Here is a 22,608-nt window from a genome sequence, read left to right as displayed (position 1 = left end):
TGTCTGGATTCTAAATATCATTCCATTGATCTCTGTGCCTATACCACACCATCTTGATTACTGTAACTGTAGTAAGTTTCAAAGTCAGGATTTGTGAGTTCTCCTACTATGTTCTTATTTTTCAAGATAGTTTTGGCTTTTTTGGGTCCCTTACATTTCCATATGCATCTTGGAATCAGCTTGTCAATTTCTGCCCCAAAAGGCAGCTAAGATTAAGAGTTATTTGCTTTTTGGGGCACCTGGGTGGCTCATTTGGCTGAGCCTCTGCCTTGGGCTCTGGTCATGATCCCAGGGTCCTGGGATGGAGCCCCACATCAGGCTCCCTGCTCGGCGGAGAGCCTGCTTCCCCCTCTCTCTCTGTCTGCTGCTCTGCCTACTTGTGCTCACGCTCTCTCTCTCTCTGTGTCAACTAAATAAAAATCTTCAAAAAAATTGTTTTGTATTTCAAAGTAATAGTTTATGAAATAGAAACAAACTAGAAATGTCTAAAATTTCCAAATCGATGGCATTCTGTGACCAAATTGTTTAATGTTTGCAAAAGTATGATTTTTAAAAAAAAATCCCAATTATTTTCAAATGTTATCAATAGCTTTGGTAAAAGGACACTAGAATTTCAAAGGTAATAATTTAAGTTTTTATTTAAATTCCAGTTCATTAACATACAGTGTGATATTAATTCAAGTATACAATGTAGTGATTCAACACCTTTATACAACACCCAGTACATCATCAAGTGTACTCCTGGATCCCCATGGCCCATTTAACTAGTCTCCCCCATGCCCCTCCCCTCTGGTAAATTTATCAGTTTGTTCTTTATAGTTGAGGGTCTCTTCCTTGGTTTGCTTCTCTCTCTTCTTTTCCTTTGTTCATTAATTTCATTTCTTAAGTTTTACATATAATTAAATCATATGTTGTTTGTCTTCACTGACTAATTTCATTTGGCATTTTACTCTTTAGGCTTCATCCAGGCTTTTACAAGATCTAATTTCTAAAAAAATTTTTTTTTTAATTGACTAATATTCCAGTGTGTGTGTGTGTGTGTGTAACACATTTTCTTTATCTATTCACCAGTTGATGAATACAGATACTTGGATGTTTTCAAAACTTGGCTATTGTAAATAATTCTGCTATAAACAATGGAGTGCATATATCTCTTTGAATTAGTATTTTTGTATTCTTTGGGTAAATACCTAGTGGTACAATTGTTGGATTGTAAGGTAGTTTTAAGTTTTTGAGGAACCTCTACACTGTTTTTCAGAGTGGCTGCACCAATTTGCATCCCCACAAACAGGGCACAGGGGTCCTTTTTCTCTATATCCTTGCCAACACTTGTTGCTTGTGTTGTTGACTGTAGCCATTCTGACAGGTGTGAGATGAAATCTCACTGTAGTTTTGATGTGTATTTCCCTAATCAGTGATATTGAGCATCTTTTCATGTGTCTGTTGGCCACCTATATGTATGTCTTCTTTTGAAAAGTGTCTATTCATAGCTTCTGCCCACTTTTTGCGGGGAGAAAGGGCAGAGGGAGAGGAAGAGAGAATCCCAATCAGGCTCCATGCCCAGTATGGACCCCGATGTGGAGCTGGATCCCATAACAAATTAAGTTCCTGTCTGTGTTCTCCTCTAAGATTTGTATGGTTTCAGGTCTCACCTTAGGTCTTCAAACCATTTTGAACTTATTTTCGTGTATGGTATAAGAAAGTCCAGTTTCATTCTTTTGCATGTCGCTGTCCAGTTTTTCCAATACTGTTTGAAGAGGCTGTCATTTTCCCATTGGATATTCTTTCTTGCTTTGTTGAAGATTAATTGACCATATACTTAGTTAATTTCTGAGTTTTCTATTCTGTTTCATTGATCTATGTGTCTGCTTTTGTGCCAGTACCATATTGTTTTGATCACGATAGCTTTGCAATATAATTTGAAGTTCAGAATTATAATGCTTCCAGTTTCACTTTTCTTTTTCAATTGCTTTGACCCTCAGGGTCTTTGTGGTGCCATCTAAATTATAGTATTATCTGTTCTACTTTTCACAGAATACTATCGGTATTTTGATAGGCATTGCATTAAGTGTGTAGACTGCTTTGGTTGGTATAGACATTTTAATAATATTTGTTCTTCCAATCCCTGAGCAGGGAATGTCTTCCCATTTGTTTGTATCATCTTCAGTTTCTCCCCCCCAGTGTTTTATAGTTTTCAGAGTACCTGTTGTTTGACTCTTTGGTCAGATTTATTCCTAAGTATCTTACGGTTTTTGGTGCAACTGTAAATTGGATCAGTTCCTTAATTTCTCTTCCTACTGCTTCATTATTGATGTATAGAAATGCAATAGATTTCTGTGCATTCATTTTGTATTCCACAACATTACTCAATTGGTGTATCAGTTCAAGCAATTTTTGATGAAGTTTTGGGTTTTCTATGTAGAGTATTGTGACATCTGCAAACAGTGAAAGTTTGACTTATTCCTTGCCAATGTGGATGCCTTTTAGTTCTTTGTGTTGTCTGATTGCTGAGGCTAGATCTTCCAGTACTGTGTTAAATAACAAGTGGTGAGAGCAGACATCCCTGTCATTTCTGACCATAGAGGAAAATTCTCAGTTTTTCTCCATTGAGGATGATATTAAACTGTGGGATTTTCACATATGACCTTTATTATGTTGTGCTATGTTCCCTCTATCCCTACTTTGTTGAGTTGGGTTTTTTTTTGGATCATCAATTGGTGTTGTACTTTGTCAATGCTTTTGATGTATCTATTGAGAAGATCATATTACTCTCATCCTTTATTAATGCATTGTATCATGTTCATTTGCAAATACTGAACCACCCTTGCATCTCAGGAATAAATCCCACTTGAGCATAGTGAATGATTTTTTTTGTTTTTGTCTGTATTGTTGAATTTTGTTTGTTAGTATTTTACTGAGAATTTTTGAATCTATATTCATCAGCAATCCTGGCCTATGGTTTTCTTTTTCAGAGGAGTCTTTATCTGGTTTGGGTATCAGGGCAATGCTGGACTCATAGAATGAGTTTGGAAGTTTTCCTTCCTTCTCTATTTTTTGGAATAGTTTGAGAAGAATGGGGACTATCTCTTCTTTAAATTTTGGTAGAATTTGTGAAGCCAGCTGGGCCTGGGTTTTGTTTTTTGGGAGTTTTTAATTATTGATTTTTTTTTTTTTTCCTGGTTATTGATCTGTTTTCTATTTCTTCCCGTTTCACTTTTGGTAGTTTATGTGTTTCTAGGAATTTATCCATTTCTTCCAGGTTGTCCAATTTGTTGACTGATAGTTTTTCATAATATTCTCTTATAACTGTACTTCTGTGGTATTGGTTGTTAGTTGTTAGTGTTAGTTCTCTCTCATTTGTGATTTTATTTATTTGAGTCCTTTCTCTTTTCTTTTTGATGTGTCTGACTACAAGTGTATCTGTTTTTGTAATTTTTTCAAAGAACCAGCTCCTGGTTTCATTTATCTATTTTTTTAAAATTTCTATATCATTTATTTCTGCTCTAATCCTTATTATTTCCTTCTTTCTGCTGGCTTTAGGCTTTGTTCTTTTTCTCGCTCCTTTGAGTATAAGGTCAGGTTGTTGAGATTTTTCTTGTTTCTTAAGGTAGACCTGTATTGCTATATACCTCCTTATCAGGACCACTTTTGCTGCACCCCAAAGGTTTTGAACCACTGTGTTTTCATTTTCACTTGTTTCTATGTTTATTGTTTTTTGTTTTTAAATTTCTTCTTTGGTTTCCTGGTTGACCCATTCATTGTTTAGTAGCATGTTGTTTAACCTCCATGTATTTGTGTTCTTTCCAGATTTTCTCTTGAGGTTGATCTCTAGTTTCATAGCACTATAGTCAGAAACAGTGCATGGTATGATTTCAACCTTTTTGTATTTGTTGTGGCCTGCTTTGTGAATGAATATGTGAGCTATTCTGGAGAATGCTTCATGTGCACTTGAAAAGAATGTGTATTGTGCTGTTTTAGGATGGAATGTTCTGACTAAATCTGTTAAGTCCATCTGGTCCAGTGTGTCATTCAAAGTCGATGTTTTCTTGTTTATTTTCTGTTTCGATGATCTGTCCATTGATGTAAGTGGGTCTTAAAGTCCCCTATGGTTATTGTTTTATTATCAGTAAGTTCTTTTGTGCTTGGGTGCCCCCATGTTGGGTGCATAAATATCTATAATTGTTAGATTTTCTTTTCGGATTGTCCCATTTATTATGATATAGTGCCTTCTTTATCTTTTGTTACAAAGGTAATAAATTATTGAAATATTTCTAGAAGAATTGCATTTTCCCACCTTCAAAATGACCACAAAAGTAAACTTTTAACCTTTTGTTATTTTGTACTCCTGGTTGAAAGTAGAATCACAGGATCATTCACGTCACTACTTCACAAAGTAACAGATAAATGGATATTCTTTCTTTCCATTTTATCTGTTGGAAGATTATAGCATTAGGGAGAGTTGACATGTATGACTTCAGACTGATTCACATTATATTACTTAAGTAAGCAGATATAAAACTTTTATGTCTGATCTTCCAACAGCATATTCCAGAAAACATCTCTCAAATAAAATTCAACCTATTAAATTGTTAAAAGATATAAATTAGGCACTGCCATAAAGACAAACTGCAAAAGAGTGTAATGCTCAGCATTCCATTTTTATTTTCCAATGTGTAACAACACTCAATAATTGTCTGTCATGTTTATCTAGCGCAATTAAAATCCTTAATGCTACTAGTAAATTGCTAGATAAGCATTCCCTTGCCTTCTCTGCTAAGATCATTTTTGAGGGCAATTAACACCAAACAATCACAGGGGATGGAAAGACAGAAACATTTCATGCGTTTTAAGGCCAAATAAACTGCTGGCATCTTGTAGCAATTTATGCCTTCTGAAGAATGCGGGAATAAAACAAATGACTTCACAATTAGCGTGTTAAAACTTTTAGCAGTTCAACACTGAATTTGACACATGGAAAAATCAACCTCCTGACTTCTGATCATGTTTTATGTATCCCGTATCTATTCTCACCACTCTTCCAGGTTGAAGTAAAAACAAAACACTAGCAGGCTTAAAGTGGCAACTGGAGGACATACTGCTTTTGAGAGACATCCAATCACCCCATTCATTTGAATTATGAATGCACAGATAAAGCAGCTTTCTACAATCTTCACAGTTACTGTATTGTGTTGTTGAAAGGTGCACTGCTGATAAAGAATTCATTTTCAAAGCACATGGAAAATATTGGTTGGTTCTGATTTACAGCTGTTTGAATAAGCAACTCTGTGGCACTCTTGTGTGAAACTTTTGGATTAATCTCAAAAGAAAACTCAAAAAATCTCTCCTACTTTAATATATATTCTATGTACATGACTGCAATCAGGAATGAGAAAAATTAGCTAGAACTTTATTACTGTCCTCATGGGTTTAAAAATGTTAAAAATATTGTTAAAAAATTCTCAAATAGAATATTCTTTTATAATTGCATATTGAGGACTGATAACTCAATTCAGGAAAGCCAAATTCCTATTTATAGCCAAATTCTTATCATCAAATGTTCTATCCAAATTCATATATTCAATGTATGAAAAGTTATGATCAACCTTGGGCAATCATGTTTTTCATAGTGAAGTGTTCAGGAAAATGTAGTTACAATGAAATGCTATTTTAATTTTATATTTATTGTTTTTATATACATATGAAAGCCTATCTCTTCATATTTGCTGGGTCCTTAAAGATTTTCTCAGGAATTTTCAGCATCAGTATTCATGGCTATGGGATTCTGTTGCTGTTATTATTCCAATACTGGAAGTTACCCGATGAGGCACACATTCAGATTCACTTAGGTACAGCTATGTACAAGTTTATTACCAAGGCCATTTCTTATTGCCAACTCTAAAACCTCCCGTTGTATAATAAGGGATTTGGCTGTTCTTTGTCTTGATTCCTGGGAGGTAGCATTGAAGTCCTAAAATTTCCTGACTCTTTCTTATTCATGGTGGCTTCTTGGACTACAGGTGAGTTTATGTTAAAAGAGATGCCTGAAGAGGTGGGGCGGGTCATACCACAAAGACAACAACAAGTTTAGAGGGTTTGGGTTTTAAGCCATATGATATCCACCCAATCTCTGTGTGCAGGTTTGGGGAAAGAGTGAGTTCAACTATGTGCCCAATGAATCAATTAATCATGTCTGCGCAATAAGGCCCCAGTGAAAACTCTGCATAGCAAAGCTCAGGTGAGCTTTCTGGCAGATAATACACACTGATATGTTGAGAGGGCCATGCCTTCGCAGACCTTGCCCATTTGTCTCTTATTTTGGTAGCTGTTTCTTCTTGTTCTTGTTCTTGTTCTGTTCTTTTCTTCCCTTTCTTTCTTTCTTTTTCTTTTTTTTTTTTTTAAGAGAGGGAGAGAGATGATCTTAAGCAGGTTCCATGCCCAGTGCAGAGCCCGATCAAGTGGGGCTTGATCTCACATCCCTGAGATTGTGACCTGAGCCAAAATCAAGAGTCAGGTACTTAACTGAGTCACCCAGGCCCCCCTGGGTACTTCTGATTTGTATTCTTTTGCTATAATAAGACTCTAATTATAAGTCCTTGGGGGTTATGGGAAATGACTCCCTGTGCAGCTGAAAATCCTTATACAACTTTGACTCCCCCAAAACCTAACTACTAATCATCTACTGTTGACCACAAGTCTTATGGAATACATAAGGAGCTGAATAACATGCATTTTGTATATTGTATATACTATATGCTGTTTTCTTAAAACAAAGTAAGCTGGATCAAAAGAAAACATTAAGAAAATCTTAAGGAAGAGAAAATACACTTACAGTCCTGTACTATACTTACAGAAACAAATCTGTGTTCAAGTGAACCCACACAGTTAAAGTCGTGTTGCTCAAGGGTCAACTGTATAGTGGTTTCCTAAGTTCTCTGAGGTGTTCCAGTAAAACTGAGGGGTGGCTGGAACCTCTAAAACTGTAGTAAGGGTGGCCTGGGGAGCCCTGAACCTGCCGCTGGTGTCTGAAGGGCCAAGCAGTCTGGTTGAAGACTAAGCCCTTAACTGGTGGCACTTGGCCTAACTCCAGGTAGTTAACGGCAGAGTTACACTTCACTTTCAGACATACCTTTTAATCTAAAAAGTAAATAAACTTATTTATATAAGACCCTGCATCTACAGTTCACTTATTCAACAAAAATAAAGCCTTGGCAATAATTACATACATTAAAGCATTTATGGACCTTCTCTCCATATTTAACATTTATAATTTTAACTAATACTGTATTAAAAACAAGACATCAGTACTAAAAAGCTCACTTTGGGAATAAGGCTTTGTCAGCAATGTAAACGTATTTGGTGGAATGTTGAGACCATAAAGTAATGGGAAATAAATTCTAAATAAATTTAGAATAAAATTTATTCTAAAACTTATTACAGTGACTTATTTTTAACTTGATCCAATGTAGGACATTTTTCTTTCAATCAGTGAAAACCATATATTGTCTTAGAAGTATTTCCAAAGGATGATCTTTAAACATTAGTTTGCTGGATTTTAATAGGCATTAAGTATAATTTTAACCAAAAAAAAAAAAAAAAAAATTCTGTGGTCAAGTTAAAAAATCACTGCATTTAAATTAAGTAGGTCTCTTTACCCGGGGCTTTCCTTTTTTTGCTAATATGAACTGTGAATCTCTAGAATGATTTGTTTGGTGCATTCCTATATTGACTTTATTCTATAGCATCTCCTGGACCAGTAAGAAACAGATCATTCAGATAGGTTGTAATTACAATGCATTAGACTTGGATTCATATGAGCCTGGTAGAGGGTATTAAGGAGGGCACATATTGTACGGAACACTGAGTGTTATATGTAAACAGTGAATCTTGAAACACTTAAATAAATAAATAAATAAATAAATAAATAAAAAGCCTTGGATTCATGTTTTAAGGTGTATAGAGTTTTAATATGTAAAAAGTAGGATTTTTCGTGTCCATTTCCAGATATGGAAAAAAATGCAAAAGTGGATAAACAAATAAAAAACTTCGAACTCTCTCCAAATTAAGAAATTTTCTTTTTCTTAAATTATATTTACTTTAAAGTTCTAAGGCTCTAAAGGTCAAGCTAATGGCCAAGGGAAGGGGAAACTGTTATGTGAATAAATACCTTGAGGCTTTTTTTTTTTTTTTTAAATGGCCATTTAAAAAGACCCAAAGAGGAATCAAGTTTGTTTTTATGCAAGTTAACTAAAATTTCCTATAAGAGATATAGTGAATTTTAATGCAGCTATGAAGAAATGGAATAAACATGGAAAGTAAATAGAAGTAAAGATTTTTCTTCAACATTTAAATTTAAAATGCCCATAAATTTGTTCGTGTGCTCTTGGGTTGCTTTTTGAGCCCACAGATAGGGTTTATGTCTAACATATAATACCTTCTTCATGTACGCATAAAAAATTCCTTATGCATAAGCCTTGTTCACTACATAACTCTTGATGATGTTTTGAAGAAGAAAAAGACCTACATTGAAGGAATGAGACCAGACTATTGGGTTATGGAACTTAAATACTATTTTAGATTTGCAGGGTTTTACTATTATAATAAGAATCTATATGTAGATTCACACAGGTCATTTAGTATCTTTATGAATTATGAACCTTGTGACAATGTAAAGAATGAACAATTCTATGGTTAAATCAACGAAATTGCCACAGATATCGGCAAGATTACCACTCTGTAATCATTTCGCTGAAAATTAGTGTTATAACTTCTCTAAAGAATTAGGGGGGATGAGGGGCCACAGGCCTAAAGAAAGGATGTGAAATAAAATACAATGGCAGATGTTGTTGATTAAGGCGAAGATCAAAATTCTTTTTTTTAACTGTTACAGATAATGAACTATTTTTAGCAGTTAAATTTACTTTAAGCCACAGAGCACTTTCTTTCTAAAAAGCTGAAAAGAAAGTCCAATACATTTATGGGATTTATTGGAAGCTATGTTTGACAGCCTGGCTTGAGGGGCTCCGTGGAGCCCAGTCTGAAAACCATGTTATTAAGTAATAGATGAGTTGAGGTCTCCAGGACATGGAGCACATAGAATTAAATAATAACGCCAGATGTTTTTCTGTCACACACAACAGGAATGGTAGCTGCAGGAAATTTTCCAATGAAAGTTTCTCCCTCATCACCTCTATAGTCCTCCTTCAGGGAGCCTGTTGGAGAATAATGCTGGTCTCCATACCTTATTTAAATTTGACCCTAGGCTACTGCTTTCCTTTTGTACTCAGTATCCACAGTGGCCCCTTCCTTCTTTCCCTGGCTCTTTAAACTTGCAACGATTACCTCAGGAAAAGTGTGTCCCTCAAACCCTGCCTCTCTTTTACACTTAAAAAGAAAAAGATCTCAGTTGTGAATGACAACTGCAAAAGTCATACTAGCTGTACCTGTGCTGTCAAATGCAAGATTTAAATTCTGAAATGAATTAGACATTAAACAAATACGACCAACTAAAAAAGGTTTTCACAGAACTTAGCACTCCCTTTCAGCTTGTTTACAAGACTCTATTTATTGCCTTTTCTCCCTGGTTTAATTAAACATGCTCTTCCTCAAATACCACCAACCATGATGATAAGGAAAAGTTTCTCATTCAATTTTGTTTCTAATTAACCTCTAATATTAAACTTATATAACCTTCTATAGAATCCTATTACAAAAGTAATACATTCTAGTTATACTATGGTTGAGTGGTTATATAGGTAATCCTCAGAATCTACTGTCCCCATATTCATACTAATTTTTATCAGATGTACCCTGAATTCCACACAATATCTTAAAAGTACATGCTCTTGAACTAAAATCTATTTATAAGTTGAGTACTGATAATCATTAAATTGCCAGTATCCTTTATACAGAGCCCTGTAGACTCGTTCAGTTTGAGAATCATACCTAAATAGACATTCACCTTATGAAGACCCACCCTTGTAAATTAAAAAAAAATTCCTAATATTCTTTTCCTAATAAGTGGTAATCAAGTGAACAAGTAAACTATGACATGGGAGTATTGATTATTTTGCCTAAGTTAGCATATTGTGCTTCTGTAGGGGGTGATCTCCACACGCCTTTCCTACAAAGATTTAAGTTCACATTCCTACCAAAACCTGTGAGGATATGTGTAATCCAGAAAAGTAATCCTTAAACTTTAAATGTGTGGGGTACCTGGCTGGTTCAGTTCTTAGAGCATGTAAGTCTTAATCTCAGTGTTGTGAGCTCAAGACCCATGATGGGCATGCAGCTTACTTGTAAATGAATGAATGAATGAATGAATGAATGCAAATTTTTAAAACGTGCAATAAAGCTTCCTGGGGATCTTGTCAAAATGCAGATTCTGACTCAGAGGGGGTCTGTAATGTGGGTTGAATTTTCACATTTCCAAGGTTTCTCTGTGAGGTTGATGCTGCTGATCTGTAGACCACTTGTGTCTTTACTTGTACAGGGAACTTTTGGTCCACAGAGCCTAAAGTATTTGCTAGCTAGAGATTTAGGAAAACATCTGGTGATAAGATGGCCACCAAATTTGACCTTTTATCAGCTTTTCCTCTCATTTTAATGCCAGAAAACATGCCCAGAGGTGGAGACTTACTATACAAATGAAACCTCTGATGTATGAAGAACCATGTTCTGTCAACTGCACCATGTGCCCACTTGCCTGGGAGCCCCAGCCCCTCTGTGCTTAAGTACGACCCCTTTCGCACCTCAGCGCCTTTAAAACATTCCCTGGCTGTCGTTCTGAGAGCCAGTCTGACACTTTCGTTAAGATGGTGTCTCCCTTTGCCTGCAGGTGCTGCCCCAATAAAGCCTTGCCTGTGCCTTCAAATTTGGGGTCCAGCCTTGTTTCTCCTGTCTCTGGGTCTGAGAACCTGAGCCCAGTAACAGGTATATCATCTTTAACTTTACCACTACAAAGAATTCCAGACATAACTGTGCCTTAAGGAGAGGATATTAAAATAATGGTGACAACATGAGAAATGGCCTAAAATAATATAATTAAACTGGTGAAAGTCCAACTATTTTATCAGTAGAATAACTGATAATATGATCCAAAGATGGACAGCACAGATAAAATAGAAACGCCCTAAGGCCACTATCGAACAGGGAAGAGTTGCGTCTTTGCACTGCATACACGTGGGGATCGATTCTATGTTTAATCTGAAAGCAGAAAGAGACTTGTTCGTGAAAGCCTCTTTTTCCACCATCCATGTGGAAAGCCAGTTTGGCTGAAAGAAGGCAGTGGTCACTGAGATTGTAATGTAGAGTGTGCCTCGCATAGAACACCGAATTTAGAGTCTCCCACCAACACCATCAGAAGTGATAGAACATATATAAGCAAACAAGCAATTTCCAAAGAAATCAGGCCACAGAGATTCAATTTCCTTGGATGTCACTTTGAGTAAATGTATTGGTAAATACCAAAATATCCCACTGGACATCTACCATAGATTAGATTTAATGAGAAAGAATTTATGCTGGACAGACACAAGGAACGAAGTAGAGTCACTTACTTAGTTAAGGGTCTTAGATCCTTCCACAAGCCCCACAAAGCTCAGTGCTGTCGGGAATCTATCTTTTCTGCTTTTGTTCTAGAGTACAGTACTGTCTTCTTCATGCTTTGAGTCAACAATCCTACAGTATTAAGTTTACTGCCTTTGTTCAATTTCTATTATTTTTGTACTTTGACTTTTGTTAAGTGATTAAACATCTTTATGAGATTCATGGGATATTTTTAAGGGTTTTTTTTTCCCCCCTAAAAATACAATTGACTGTTAAGTGGCTTACTGACACTCTCCTGCATCTAATTAACAGATCAGGATAAAAGTGAGAATATACAAAAGTCATTCTGAAAACTCAAAGGTTATGTTACAAATGATTATCTTGGTGATTCACTAGGCATAACAATTTAAAATGTGAGCAAACCCTTACAAGCTATATTCTAGGAGAAACATATTTTTAAAAGTGATCTTCAATTTTACATTTTAATGACTAATTATGATCTTCTACATTATCATATATCTCAGAATGGCAAGTGCATTTACATTTTTCCTGGTCTCTAATCTATAGCACAGATATTATTGATACAGAAAATAAAATATCAGTTATTCTTGCACCTGTTTCTCAAAGCACACCTATTATAAATATCAAATTCTTTTTTCTTTTGTAGTTATTGTTCTAAATGCATTGACTATCTTTAAGTTAGGAATGTAGTAAACTAAATATATTAATCTGAAAATACTTATACCTAGAGCTTCAATATAATGGAGTCTCTGGGGCTATTTTTACTAGACTTTGATAAAAAAGGAATTATGAGATAAGGTGAAAAAAGGGAAATGAATTTTGGGAATTTCTTTGTGGGGGGAGGTTTAAGAGATTCCAATAAATGTGTCACTGATGGTACTTCGATGGTTTATAAATAGAGATGGTCCTATTAGTTCCTGTTGTTTTCTGAACCATATAATGAAACTGGAGGAGCACTGTTCCAATAGCAGAAGCTACTCCAGCAAGGTTCGAAGGTAACTGCTATGTCCCTCCCTCCTGGCAACGTAGCTCATCTTTCTGAGGTCACCTCCACGAGGAAGGTAGGAGGATCACTGCCCAGTGTTTGCAAATATATGGCATCTATATGATTCAGGCTGACCCACTGTAACCTAATCTCAGTCCAGTAAAAAAGACAGATGTATTAAAATAAAAGAATAATGGAAAATATTGCTTAAGGACTACCATATTAAGGTTTAGAACCAAAGAGTTTACAACATACTCTGATCAAAGATGGCCACTCTTCACAAACATCTGGCAATTTAATTATTATTACTGTGTTTGGTTTAGAAAACTAAAGAGGGCACAGTTAACTAAGAGTATGTACATTTTTTTTTCTCCCCGCCACCATTTTTTTTTGCTAATCTTAACACAATGAGGAATAAACAAGAGATATTTGACTTCACACCAGTTATGACTTTCAGTCTTTCTTCTCTGCCACTTAGCGACATTTCAGGCATATTTCAAATCTTTCCAGTTTGGTTATTAGAAGACTGTCTAGTTATTTGCAGATTAAATTCAAATCTCCTCCCCTCTGCCCTCTCTTGTGGCCTTGTTGGGCCTATTTGTTGGGCCTATATCTTCATCTGTACCAAAGGAAGTTTCTTGCATTTTTGTCTGCCCATAAGGCTTTCTTGGCACGAATTCTGGGATTTAGTTGCCAACTTCTGGACAAGACAAATGTCCCTGTGTGTCCTATCTGGTGCCCCCCAAATGCTCCATTATGGCACTATCTGTAAACCTTCACTTCCCTCCATTCTGACCCATGTTCATTTAAACTCCACCCCCAGAGAAAGCAAACATGTAACAGTGAACAAAAATTGGATTACCATGGCTGTTACATCTGGACGTTTCCACGAGCCGGCCATTCTGGTCGTAGCATGCCATTGCTTGGTAACGATATCCTTGACCACATTCCTTGGTATCTCCTTGTGTTTTCACTCCCAGCAACAATTCCGCTTTCCCCTCTGGTAAAATGCAGTCTGACCAGTTCCCCACAGGCTGTGCATTATACTTGTCACAAGGACAGTACTGAGTCTCAATCAGGGGGTACAACTGAGAATTTTTACATTTTTCCTTCTTTTTACTTTTTCCTGTGGAGAAATTTAAGTTGGAAAATATTGTTACTCATTTCAAGCATCCCTAATTTTCTTCCTTTCCTAACTTCCTTTCTCCATTTTTAACCATATTCAACATTAGCTTACAAATAAATGCTATTTTCTCACTCCACAGTGCTTTCTCTGGAGGCTCTTATTAATACTAGGTGCCTTGCAACAGTGAGATTTTTCTTATTTTCTCATTTTAAAATCACCATTTTGCAAAAGGTGTTCACTGTTGTGCTGCATTTTATACTCATTGAATGATTAAAATCCTTTCAAATGATCATGGGCTTTCACTGATTAGGGGAGTTTAAGGTAATTGCATAAATCTCTCCTTTATAACATGTGCAAAAATATAAAAGACAGAGAGTCAGTCACTGTACTGGACTGTACATCTTTCTGTTTATTCCAAATAGATGGCATGGTTATATAGGATTATAATTCAGAAAATGAGATTTTTATATTTACTTTTCTGATTATGAGTTTGCATCTTTCATTATTTCTGAAGAGTCATCATTTTGACATACTTGGTGATTAGTGTAGTAAATAATATCCACAGTGAAAATATTGAGTGTCAGAAGAAAGGGCTAGGAATGGTCTATATGCAAATCTAAATAAATTCCCTTTTAAAATAAAAAACGAACAGTAATATGTGCTTGAAAATTAATGTATCATTATTTTAATTTAATCACATTTCTATTATGTTATGTTAAATATATATCATACTATTAGTTATATCACACACAATTAATTGCATATATTTATTTCTAACTTTCAGAATGTGCCTTATTTGGCCTTCAACAGACTTCTTTATGACGGGTGGTTCATTGTATAACTTTTAAATTCTGTATAGTCTACTGGCTATTTTTTTTTTCTTTTAGCTTTCTTTTTGCCACTGATAATATTTTTGAATGCACCAGGTTTAGCTCAGTATGATAGCTCCCGTTCTTGCTCATTATATCGCCACTTTTTGTCATTGTGACTGCCTTTTAAAATGCAGTTTTCAGATACAAAATTAGTGTCATATTCCTCTTCTAGGCTATGAGAAATAATCTGAGGCTGTGACAGTGAGAATGGGTTAAGAAAATGAAGTGGCAACATTTCCTTTTGTTCTCTAAACACCTCACAGTCTGTCGGCAATCTGCCAGAAGTGTATGCTTAAACCAAAAAAATAATCTACCTATTGTATGGGGAGCCAGCTCAATTTTCAGGGTTACTTTTCCTTTCTACTAAAAGTATATAGCACGTCTGTCACTGTCAACTTACATGAAAATACACATGCGAATCCCCTGGCGTAGTATCAGTACACCAGCAATAAGGCATATCTATATATTTTCCAAATACGTTGTCAGAACTCTGTTGGTCTAACTTTTAACATGTTTTCTAAGTTGACAGTATTGGCTTTCACATCGCAATTATTCTTACCAACAATAGTGCGCTTTCTGGTCCTAACTGCACCACAGTCTCCGTTGCAAGAAGAAAACTTGGACCAGCTGGTAAACTGACAGTCATCTTGGCAGGGGATCTGGCAGGGCTGGGTGAGGGCTGGCACGGGGCCTGCGTACCAAAGGCACTCGTGGATGCCAGCCTGTCCTCCATCTTGCTTTCGACAAGTAATAGCTAAAGGAAAAGCATATAAGAGCTGTTTAAAACAAATTTGAATGTCTATAATTATTCCACAATTTCGGAATTCACCAACATTTTCTTACGCAATCAGAGGAATCCTCTTTTAATTCTTTATTTGCAGCGGAAATCTGGGAGGAGTGTTTCTAATAATCATAGTAGTCATTAAATCGATCCTGTAGTTTTTTTTTTTTTTTTTAAGATTTTATTTTTTGTCAGAGAGAGCGAGAGAACGCACACATGCAGGGGGAGAAACAGGCAGAGAAGGCAGAGGGAGAGGCAGGCTCCCAGCCGAGCAAGGAGCCCCATGTGGGACTCGATCCCAGGATCATGGGATCATGACCTGAGCCGAAGGCAGTGGATTAATCAACTGAGCCACCCAGGTGTCCTGATCCCATGGGTTTTTTAAAATAATGGATAACCCTCAGCGATTTTTGTGACACAGAAAAGCACACACACACACACACACACACACACACACACACAGGCACAGGCACAGCATTTAGCCATTTTTATTACATGTTATTAAGGATTTCAAGTCCTTATTTAGAAATTAATTATTTAAGAGACAACACATGGGTTCTGAGAATAGTTTATGCTGAACAAAGACTATTCATAGAGGTTCTGGGAGACACCACATTCCTCTAATAATATTTATATATCATTGGCTGCTCTAGGATTTCTTTTTCTTTTTTTTTTTTTTTAAAGATTTTATGTATTTATTTGACAGAGAGAGATCACAAGTAGGCAGAGAGGCAGGCAGAGAGAAAGGAAGAGAAGCAGACCCCCTGCTGAGCAGAGAGCCCGATGCGGGACTCGATCCCAGGACCCTGAGATCATGACCTGAGCCGAAGGCAGCGGCTTAACCCACTGAGCCACCCAGGCGCCCCTGCTCTAGGATTTCTATACAGAGGGGTCTTATTAGCAACAAACTGGAAGGTTTGGGTGAGGAGGGGATGCTTATGGAATCCATCTTGTAGCTACATTTGTATGGAAAATATGTTATTTTACATTGGAAGCTTGTTGGGATGGCTGTGGAGTGGTTAATGGGGAGGAGGGCCTGTGTCCAAGTTCCCCATTCAGCTCTGTCTACAAGTTCTTCACAAGCACAAATATCAACCATGAATTTAAAAATAAAAACAAAAATTTTACCAATCTTTATTGTATCATAACCGACATTTCCCCAATTACATATAAGCCCTAAAAAATGGTCAATTTTATATATATATATATATATATATATATATATATATATATATATTTTATATATATATATATGAGTTCCCCCAAGATATTGTTCTACTGGATTTTTTAAAATCATGTCATATTTTTATTGCTTATTGGATGCAGTCATAAAATTGCTTTAAGGTATCATGTCTCAAAGAAAAAGAGCAAGTGATGTTTTAAAATCCCCTTTCCCTGCAATTTTCTCCTATGGTTTTAAAAATAACTTATTCATTTCTTGAGGAAGAAGATGAAACATTTAGACCTTGGTCCTAAAAGTGTCTTCCTTGAACTAGCTTACACGGCCCCAGGTACACTGATTTACGTGGCCCGTTCAGGTTTATGGCTTAGGCTGGAACTTGATCGCTTTCCTGCTCAAGATTCTATTCATCATGAAACTAAGTGAAGGAGCCTGACATTGTAATCCTAAGTTACAGTTAGGGAACCCGGGAGCCCGGGTTAGACAACACTCTCCAGATCTGTATAGTGTAACTTAACACCCAGCAGCAGGGCTGTGTGACGGAGTGTCTAAAAGGATGTAACAGTTTTCGCAAGGGAAGACTTTCTCTGTGTAGGTGAATACAGCTTGTCACAGCTGATGCAAGAAAAGTTACCTAATTGTGCAAAGGTAGGTCAGTATTCATTTAGTTTTGAGCTGAAGATACTTTTCATTTAAGGTGCACAACACTGAAAGGGACAATTTGTATGAAGAGGAGACAGGGCTCCCTGAATTTTAAATATATAAAAACCCGGTAGAGTGAACAGTGGTTATGAAAGTTTCGTGACAGGAGACAGCAACAAGTGCCCTGAAGAGACACTCACCACCCAGGAGAGCCGCTGTCTGCGGCACTGTGTTTATCCTCCTGGTCTACTCGCAGTTCTCATAGCAGGCTGCGGACTACCATCACCTGGAGAGCTTCTGAGAGATGTCCGTCCCCTTGCCCAACTCAAACATTCTGATTTATGGGTTGAGGACAGGGTCCTGGGCATCAGCATCTTTTTAAAACCCCTTCATGATTCAAATGCACAGCAGTGGATTCAGACCACTGCTCTGGCCAGTGATGTTTTTTCACTCGCAACAGAAACACCTAGAATATTGTGAAAGTGGAAGATTCTTGGATTCACCCCAGAGCTCCTGAATGAGATTTCTGTGGGTGGAGTCAGAGATTATGTGTCTCCCCTCCAACCACACTCCTACCCCCCACGCTGCTCAGATGTTCCTTATTCACATTAAAGTTTGAGACCCATTCACTTGAGTAGTCAAGGCACCGGGAAGGGTCTGGCTGAGATCTGGGACTAAGAGCGGAAAGTGCCTTGGTGCTCAACCACCCTTGGCCATGAGCCAAGGTTGGGAAACAATGCCGATGAGCTAAGGGAGCTCGAAAAGTGGGACTCAAGGGGACTTGCTCAGCAGTGAACCAAGGGAGCACCGACATAGCTTGGGAGGATGTTATCCATGGATCAGTGCTGGAGTGGGTGCTAATGATGTGGTTCTGCAGTCTGCTGCCACGTGGAGGCAGAGCGGGTTCCTTAAACACTGTAAATTTAGTAATCTCTGATGGTTTGTGAGCTGAGCTGTCCCAAGGAAGCTCGAGAGGAAGGACTGACAAAGAGGGAGCTATTACAGGATTTGTTTGTTGGGATATGTAGGAATCTGAAGAATGATTAATTTGGAAAATATGAGATTTGACCATATCAGAACTCTAGGCTGTGAAGAGGGTCCCACTGTTTATAATAAAAGAAAATTACAAAAATTATAAAACTAAATTTGGGTTCTTTGACATAAGACACTTTTATCTACTCATCCAATCCGACTCTCTGAAACAGAGAACTGAATAGAAATCTTTTGAGAAACTAAATGAAATTGCCTTGGGTTCTCCATTAAGGCTCACTTTCTAAGGTTCTCTCACAAGTTTTGTTTCAGAATTGCTCTCTCATCACATTATGTGACGCCAAAAAACCAAGATAAAAGGAAACCACTAACAGCACAGTTCCAGAAATGAGCTAGCTTATTTTGTGCAGATCTGTATTATTTGCATAAATGTGAAGCTGTCTTCCTTGTATGTATACCTTAAGTATTTCAATTAGTGGAAAAGAAAAAAAAATGGAAATTTTCCATATCTGTTCTCAGAAACCCACGCAGCATTCTGCTGCTCTTATCTAAGATTTTAGACAGTGTACTTTGAATGAATTACTCATGTAATGTTATCTAAACACGTAACAACAGCAATATTTGCACAATATATTGAAAATTTATCATACATCTCAACTTGTTTCTATTCTGACTTAGAGGAAACACAACAATTCAAGCACAGAAATGCAATCTGAAATGAACTTCCTGCTATTAGGGTGAGGAAAATAAAAATCTTTGAAAAGAAAACCATCTGGTCTCTCAACTTTATAAACCCTAAATGTCACCTCTAAGATACTGAAAACAGGGTAGTTTTAACTGTAGAAAAGATGCATCAGACAAAGCATGATTTCCTAGCACACCAGAGAGCTACATACACCCAGACAGCTGTCTCTGTATTTTCAGGTGGAGGATGTGTGATGATTATGCAAGTTCTCCTTTGGGCAGAGGTCTCACGCACAAGATGGGCCAAAACCCATGCTGTCCATCTGCTTCATTCACCATGAAATCATCTTAGTGAGGTCAGCAAATATCAGAAGAATTATTATTATTTTTTTAAAGATTTTATTTATTTATTTGACAGAGAGAGATCACAAGCAGGCAGAGAGGCAGGCAGAGAAAGAGGAGGAAGCAGGCTCTCTGCTGAGCAGAGAGCCCGACGCGGGGCTCAATCCCAGGACCCCGAGATCATGACCTGAGCCGAAGGCAGCGGCTTAACCACTGAGCCACCCAGGCACCCCTCAGAAGAATTATTTTAAGGCAAAATTCTTTAACTCCACGTTGATTATATCCTGTTTGTTTATAATCTTATTTTACTTACATGAGGCACAGCAATTTTTATTTCTGTGTCATGGACGGGCTGCTTCCAGCAGACTCAAAGCCTGAGGGACACCCATGTGGCTGCCTTGTGGGTTATGTCTGAATTAGGGAAGGCATGCTGGGCCCATCAACATTGAGGGAACGACGGTAAGGTAAGTAAGAGAGCGAGTGTTCTGAACAAATAAATGCTCTGGAAAAGGGAGCTAGAACTGTTAGATTAAAAGTGACTCAACAAGTATTCTAACCAAATGCAGTGCAGAGACCTTTATGAACCCTGGTTTGAACAAACTAACTGTGGACATTTTTGAGATGATGGGGGGAAATTAGACATGGTGTGAATATAGATGATATTCAAGAATTATTGTTAATTGTGTTTAGTGTTATAATAATACTACTGGTACATTTGAAACAATAAAGTATTTATGGATGATAGACATCTTATCTGGGAGTTGCTTTAAAAGATCCCAGCAAAATCTTTGTAAGAGTGTGAGAAGTGGCAGATGACCAAGAATGGCAACCTGCTAAAAGCCTGTCGAAGCCGTGGAAAGGAAGACCATGCTACCAGTGCTCATTACATTAGTCTTCCTATTTCCATGTCTCTTTGAAGCTTCCCATAAATTTAAATAAAAAAATTAATCAGTTGAATAAGTAAAGTCAATTTTAGAATGTTTTCATGATGGTTGAATTTTGAGCTATGTTTTAAAGAGGAGCATAATCAAGGTTCCAGGAATGAAAGGGAATAGATAACATTGGTTTGAGCTAAAAGGACACGGGTATCTGTGTTATGCATATATGACTATGTAAATGGAACGTTACCGACGCAGCCCTGAAGTAAATCTAATAGAATTCCAAATGCAGTTGCTCATCTTCATTTTCTTGAAGAGGAATGAAACTCCCTCATTATTCAGGATGCACAAAAGAAGAAGGAGTTCTCTCAGTCTGCAGATTACCCTTCAGCATGCAAGACCATGTCATTTCGTTTGAATAATCAGTGAAATAAATGACTAGATCTAAAATGTGCACATAGAAGTTCATTACAGGAAACAGGAGAAGATGAACGCCCCAATGCAGTGAAAGCTGCTGGACTGTATGTAAACAAAGAGTTCAAGGAGCTCTGAGACATTATTTATTAAGCTGAGTAATATTAACACGGTTTACCTCACAGCAACAGCGTCTGGGTATGTGTTCGGCGGACTGAATGCTTGGAGGAGTGATTTTTTTCCTATGATGTTAATGAAAAAAATGGCAAAAGTGAGAACAAATCACGTAGAAATGAAGAAGAAAAAGCTTAATGTGAGTGAAAGCTAGTTACCAAGAGACCTAATTGTGCTTAGAAATAAGACCCAACCCATAAATAATGCAAGAGGGCCCCAGTTGTTTACTAGGCAGACGTAATGATCCCCGGCCTGCTCTGTGTGGAAGAGATTTTCACTGACAAGTTTGCCAGATGACTTTCTAATTACAACTTGTGAGTGTAGCTCTGGCAGAATGGAAAGAAATGTACTTTTCTTTTATTGATCCTAAAAGTTACCAATGATTCCCCAGTCTCATTGAGGCTGATAATATATGTGAATCTATGTGAAGGTTCTTGGATGAGGATATACTAGGAAGTAATAATCAACTCCCAGGGGAGTAGCTCAGATGAGCCACCAGAGAACGGCTACCTGACTGCATCACTGAGAAACCAACCTGGACACAGCACAGTGTCAAGCTTATTTTATGAGCTATTTCAAAAATAGCACATTCTAATAATAATTTCATGACAGGGCCCTCGCAGAGATACAAAAACAAGACCAAAATCTCCCAATCACCTAGGATGCTCATATTCACAGGCAATTAGAGCGAACCATTTATATTTAGAAATCATTCTGGAAATTTTTAAAAAATAGCTTTGTAACTAAAAAGGAGCATTGTAAATGTATAACAACACTGGGTGGTAACTAATATGTATTCCATCCAAAAAGTGTTAAAATCATGTCTCTGAAAAATCTCTTCAAAGCAAGTACCTTTGCTCTTTGAGTTATGCTGAGTGTAGCTCTTTCCTACCTCGTTCTTTTTCCACTTTCCTTCTTTTCTTTCTCATTGCATAGTAATCTCTGAAAATCAGCACATTCGTGTGAATGACCGAAGTTAACCCAGATATTCTGGGCCTAACCTTGATAATGCTTCCAAAATGCAATCTCTTAAAAAAGAACAAAATGGGCCAGAGTTTAAGGAAAGGGATGATGCCAAGAGCACCAGTAGAGATGAAGCCACGTAATTTAAGCACAAGATCTAAGCATATTTGCTCACAAATAAATAAATAAATACATACATACATACGTAAGTTAGCCTTAAATACTTTGCACATCATTTAGATTTAATTCTGGTAGAAGGAGAATTAGAACTTCCTTTTTCCCCCTAGACTTTCCTTTTGTAAACTTTTCAACCAAACAGATGATACAGAGTGAATACTTCTGGTACCAGGGGGGTCTTAGTCATATGAGCATGGCATTAAAGTTATGGTTTTTTTTTTCCTCTTTTTGCGATCTATTTGAGAATACATCAGAATCGTACTAGCTTCCACATAAAGAGACTGATGTCAGAACTTAGTGACAGGTCAACATTCTAACAGACATTTTTTGGCAGGCAAGTATATAGAGGGAATGGGGGATTAGGATAGGCAGGGTTGACCCTGGGAATCATTAGCCATAGATCCATCGAATTCACAGGAAGTACACTTGGCAGGAGACAGCATGAAGACCAAAAAGGAACCTGAACAAGAGCCGATCTGAAGTTATTTTGTGAAACTCAGCATCTAACCTGTGATATGTTTACCTCATACTCATGGCATAAATGTGTCATAAGGTAATAAACACTGGAATAATACATATATATTTTAAATAGTAGTGACTGACATTGCCCCTTAGGACAGACATAAAGAAAAAATACGTAAATTGTCGAAAACTGTCATTATCATGAGCTATATATTTAATTTGGAATACAGCTCTCATGGAAAGTCTGGATGTAGCTATTATGGCCAGGTTTCAATGACACAGTCACTGACTCATATGCCATAAGTTAGCCTTCCAATGCCAACGAAGCCGTAGACATGTGAGCAGAGAGAAAAGACAGCAGCAATTACTGTTC

At 37.1% G+C, this 22,608-nt stretch overlaps 1 protein-coding gene across 1 annotated transcript in view; it reads right to left on the bottom strand.

Moving 5' to 3' along the window:
- THSD7A (thrombospondin type 1 domain containing 7A) overlaps positions 1 to 22,608 on the bottom strand; it is a 453,551-nt gene that overhangs the window by 44,984 nt on the left and 385,959 nt on the right. Inside the window, exons 12-13 of the mRNA XM_082693331.1 lie at positions 15,108 to 15,302; positions 13,413 to 13,676 (exon numbers count right to left, since the gene is read on the bottom strand). Of these exons, the coding sequence (XP_082549457.1) occupies positions 13,413 to 13,676; positions 15,108 to 15,302 (459 nt within the window). The remainder of the gene's footprint in view (positions 1 to 13,412; positions 13,677 to 15,107; positions 15,303 to 22,608) is intronic.

This window comes from Mustela nivalis (assembly GCF_964662115.1).
Source record: "Mustela nivalis genome assembly, chromosome: 12".
NCBI lineage: Eukaryota > Metazoa > Chordata > Mammalia > Carnivora > Mustelidae > Mustela > Mustela nivalis.
Note: the sequence above shows the minus strand (reverse complement) of the source record. Positions and strands in the feature narration are given on the sequence as shown.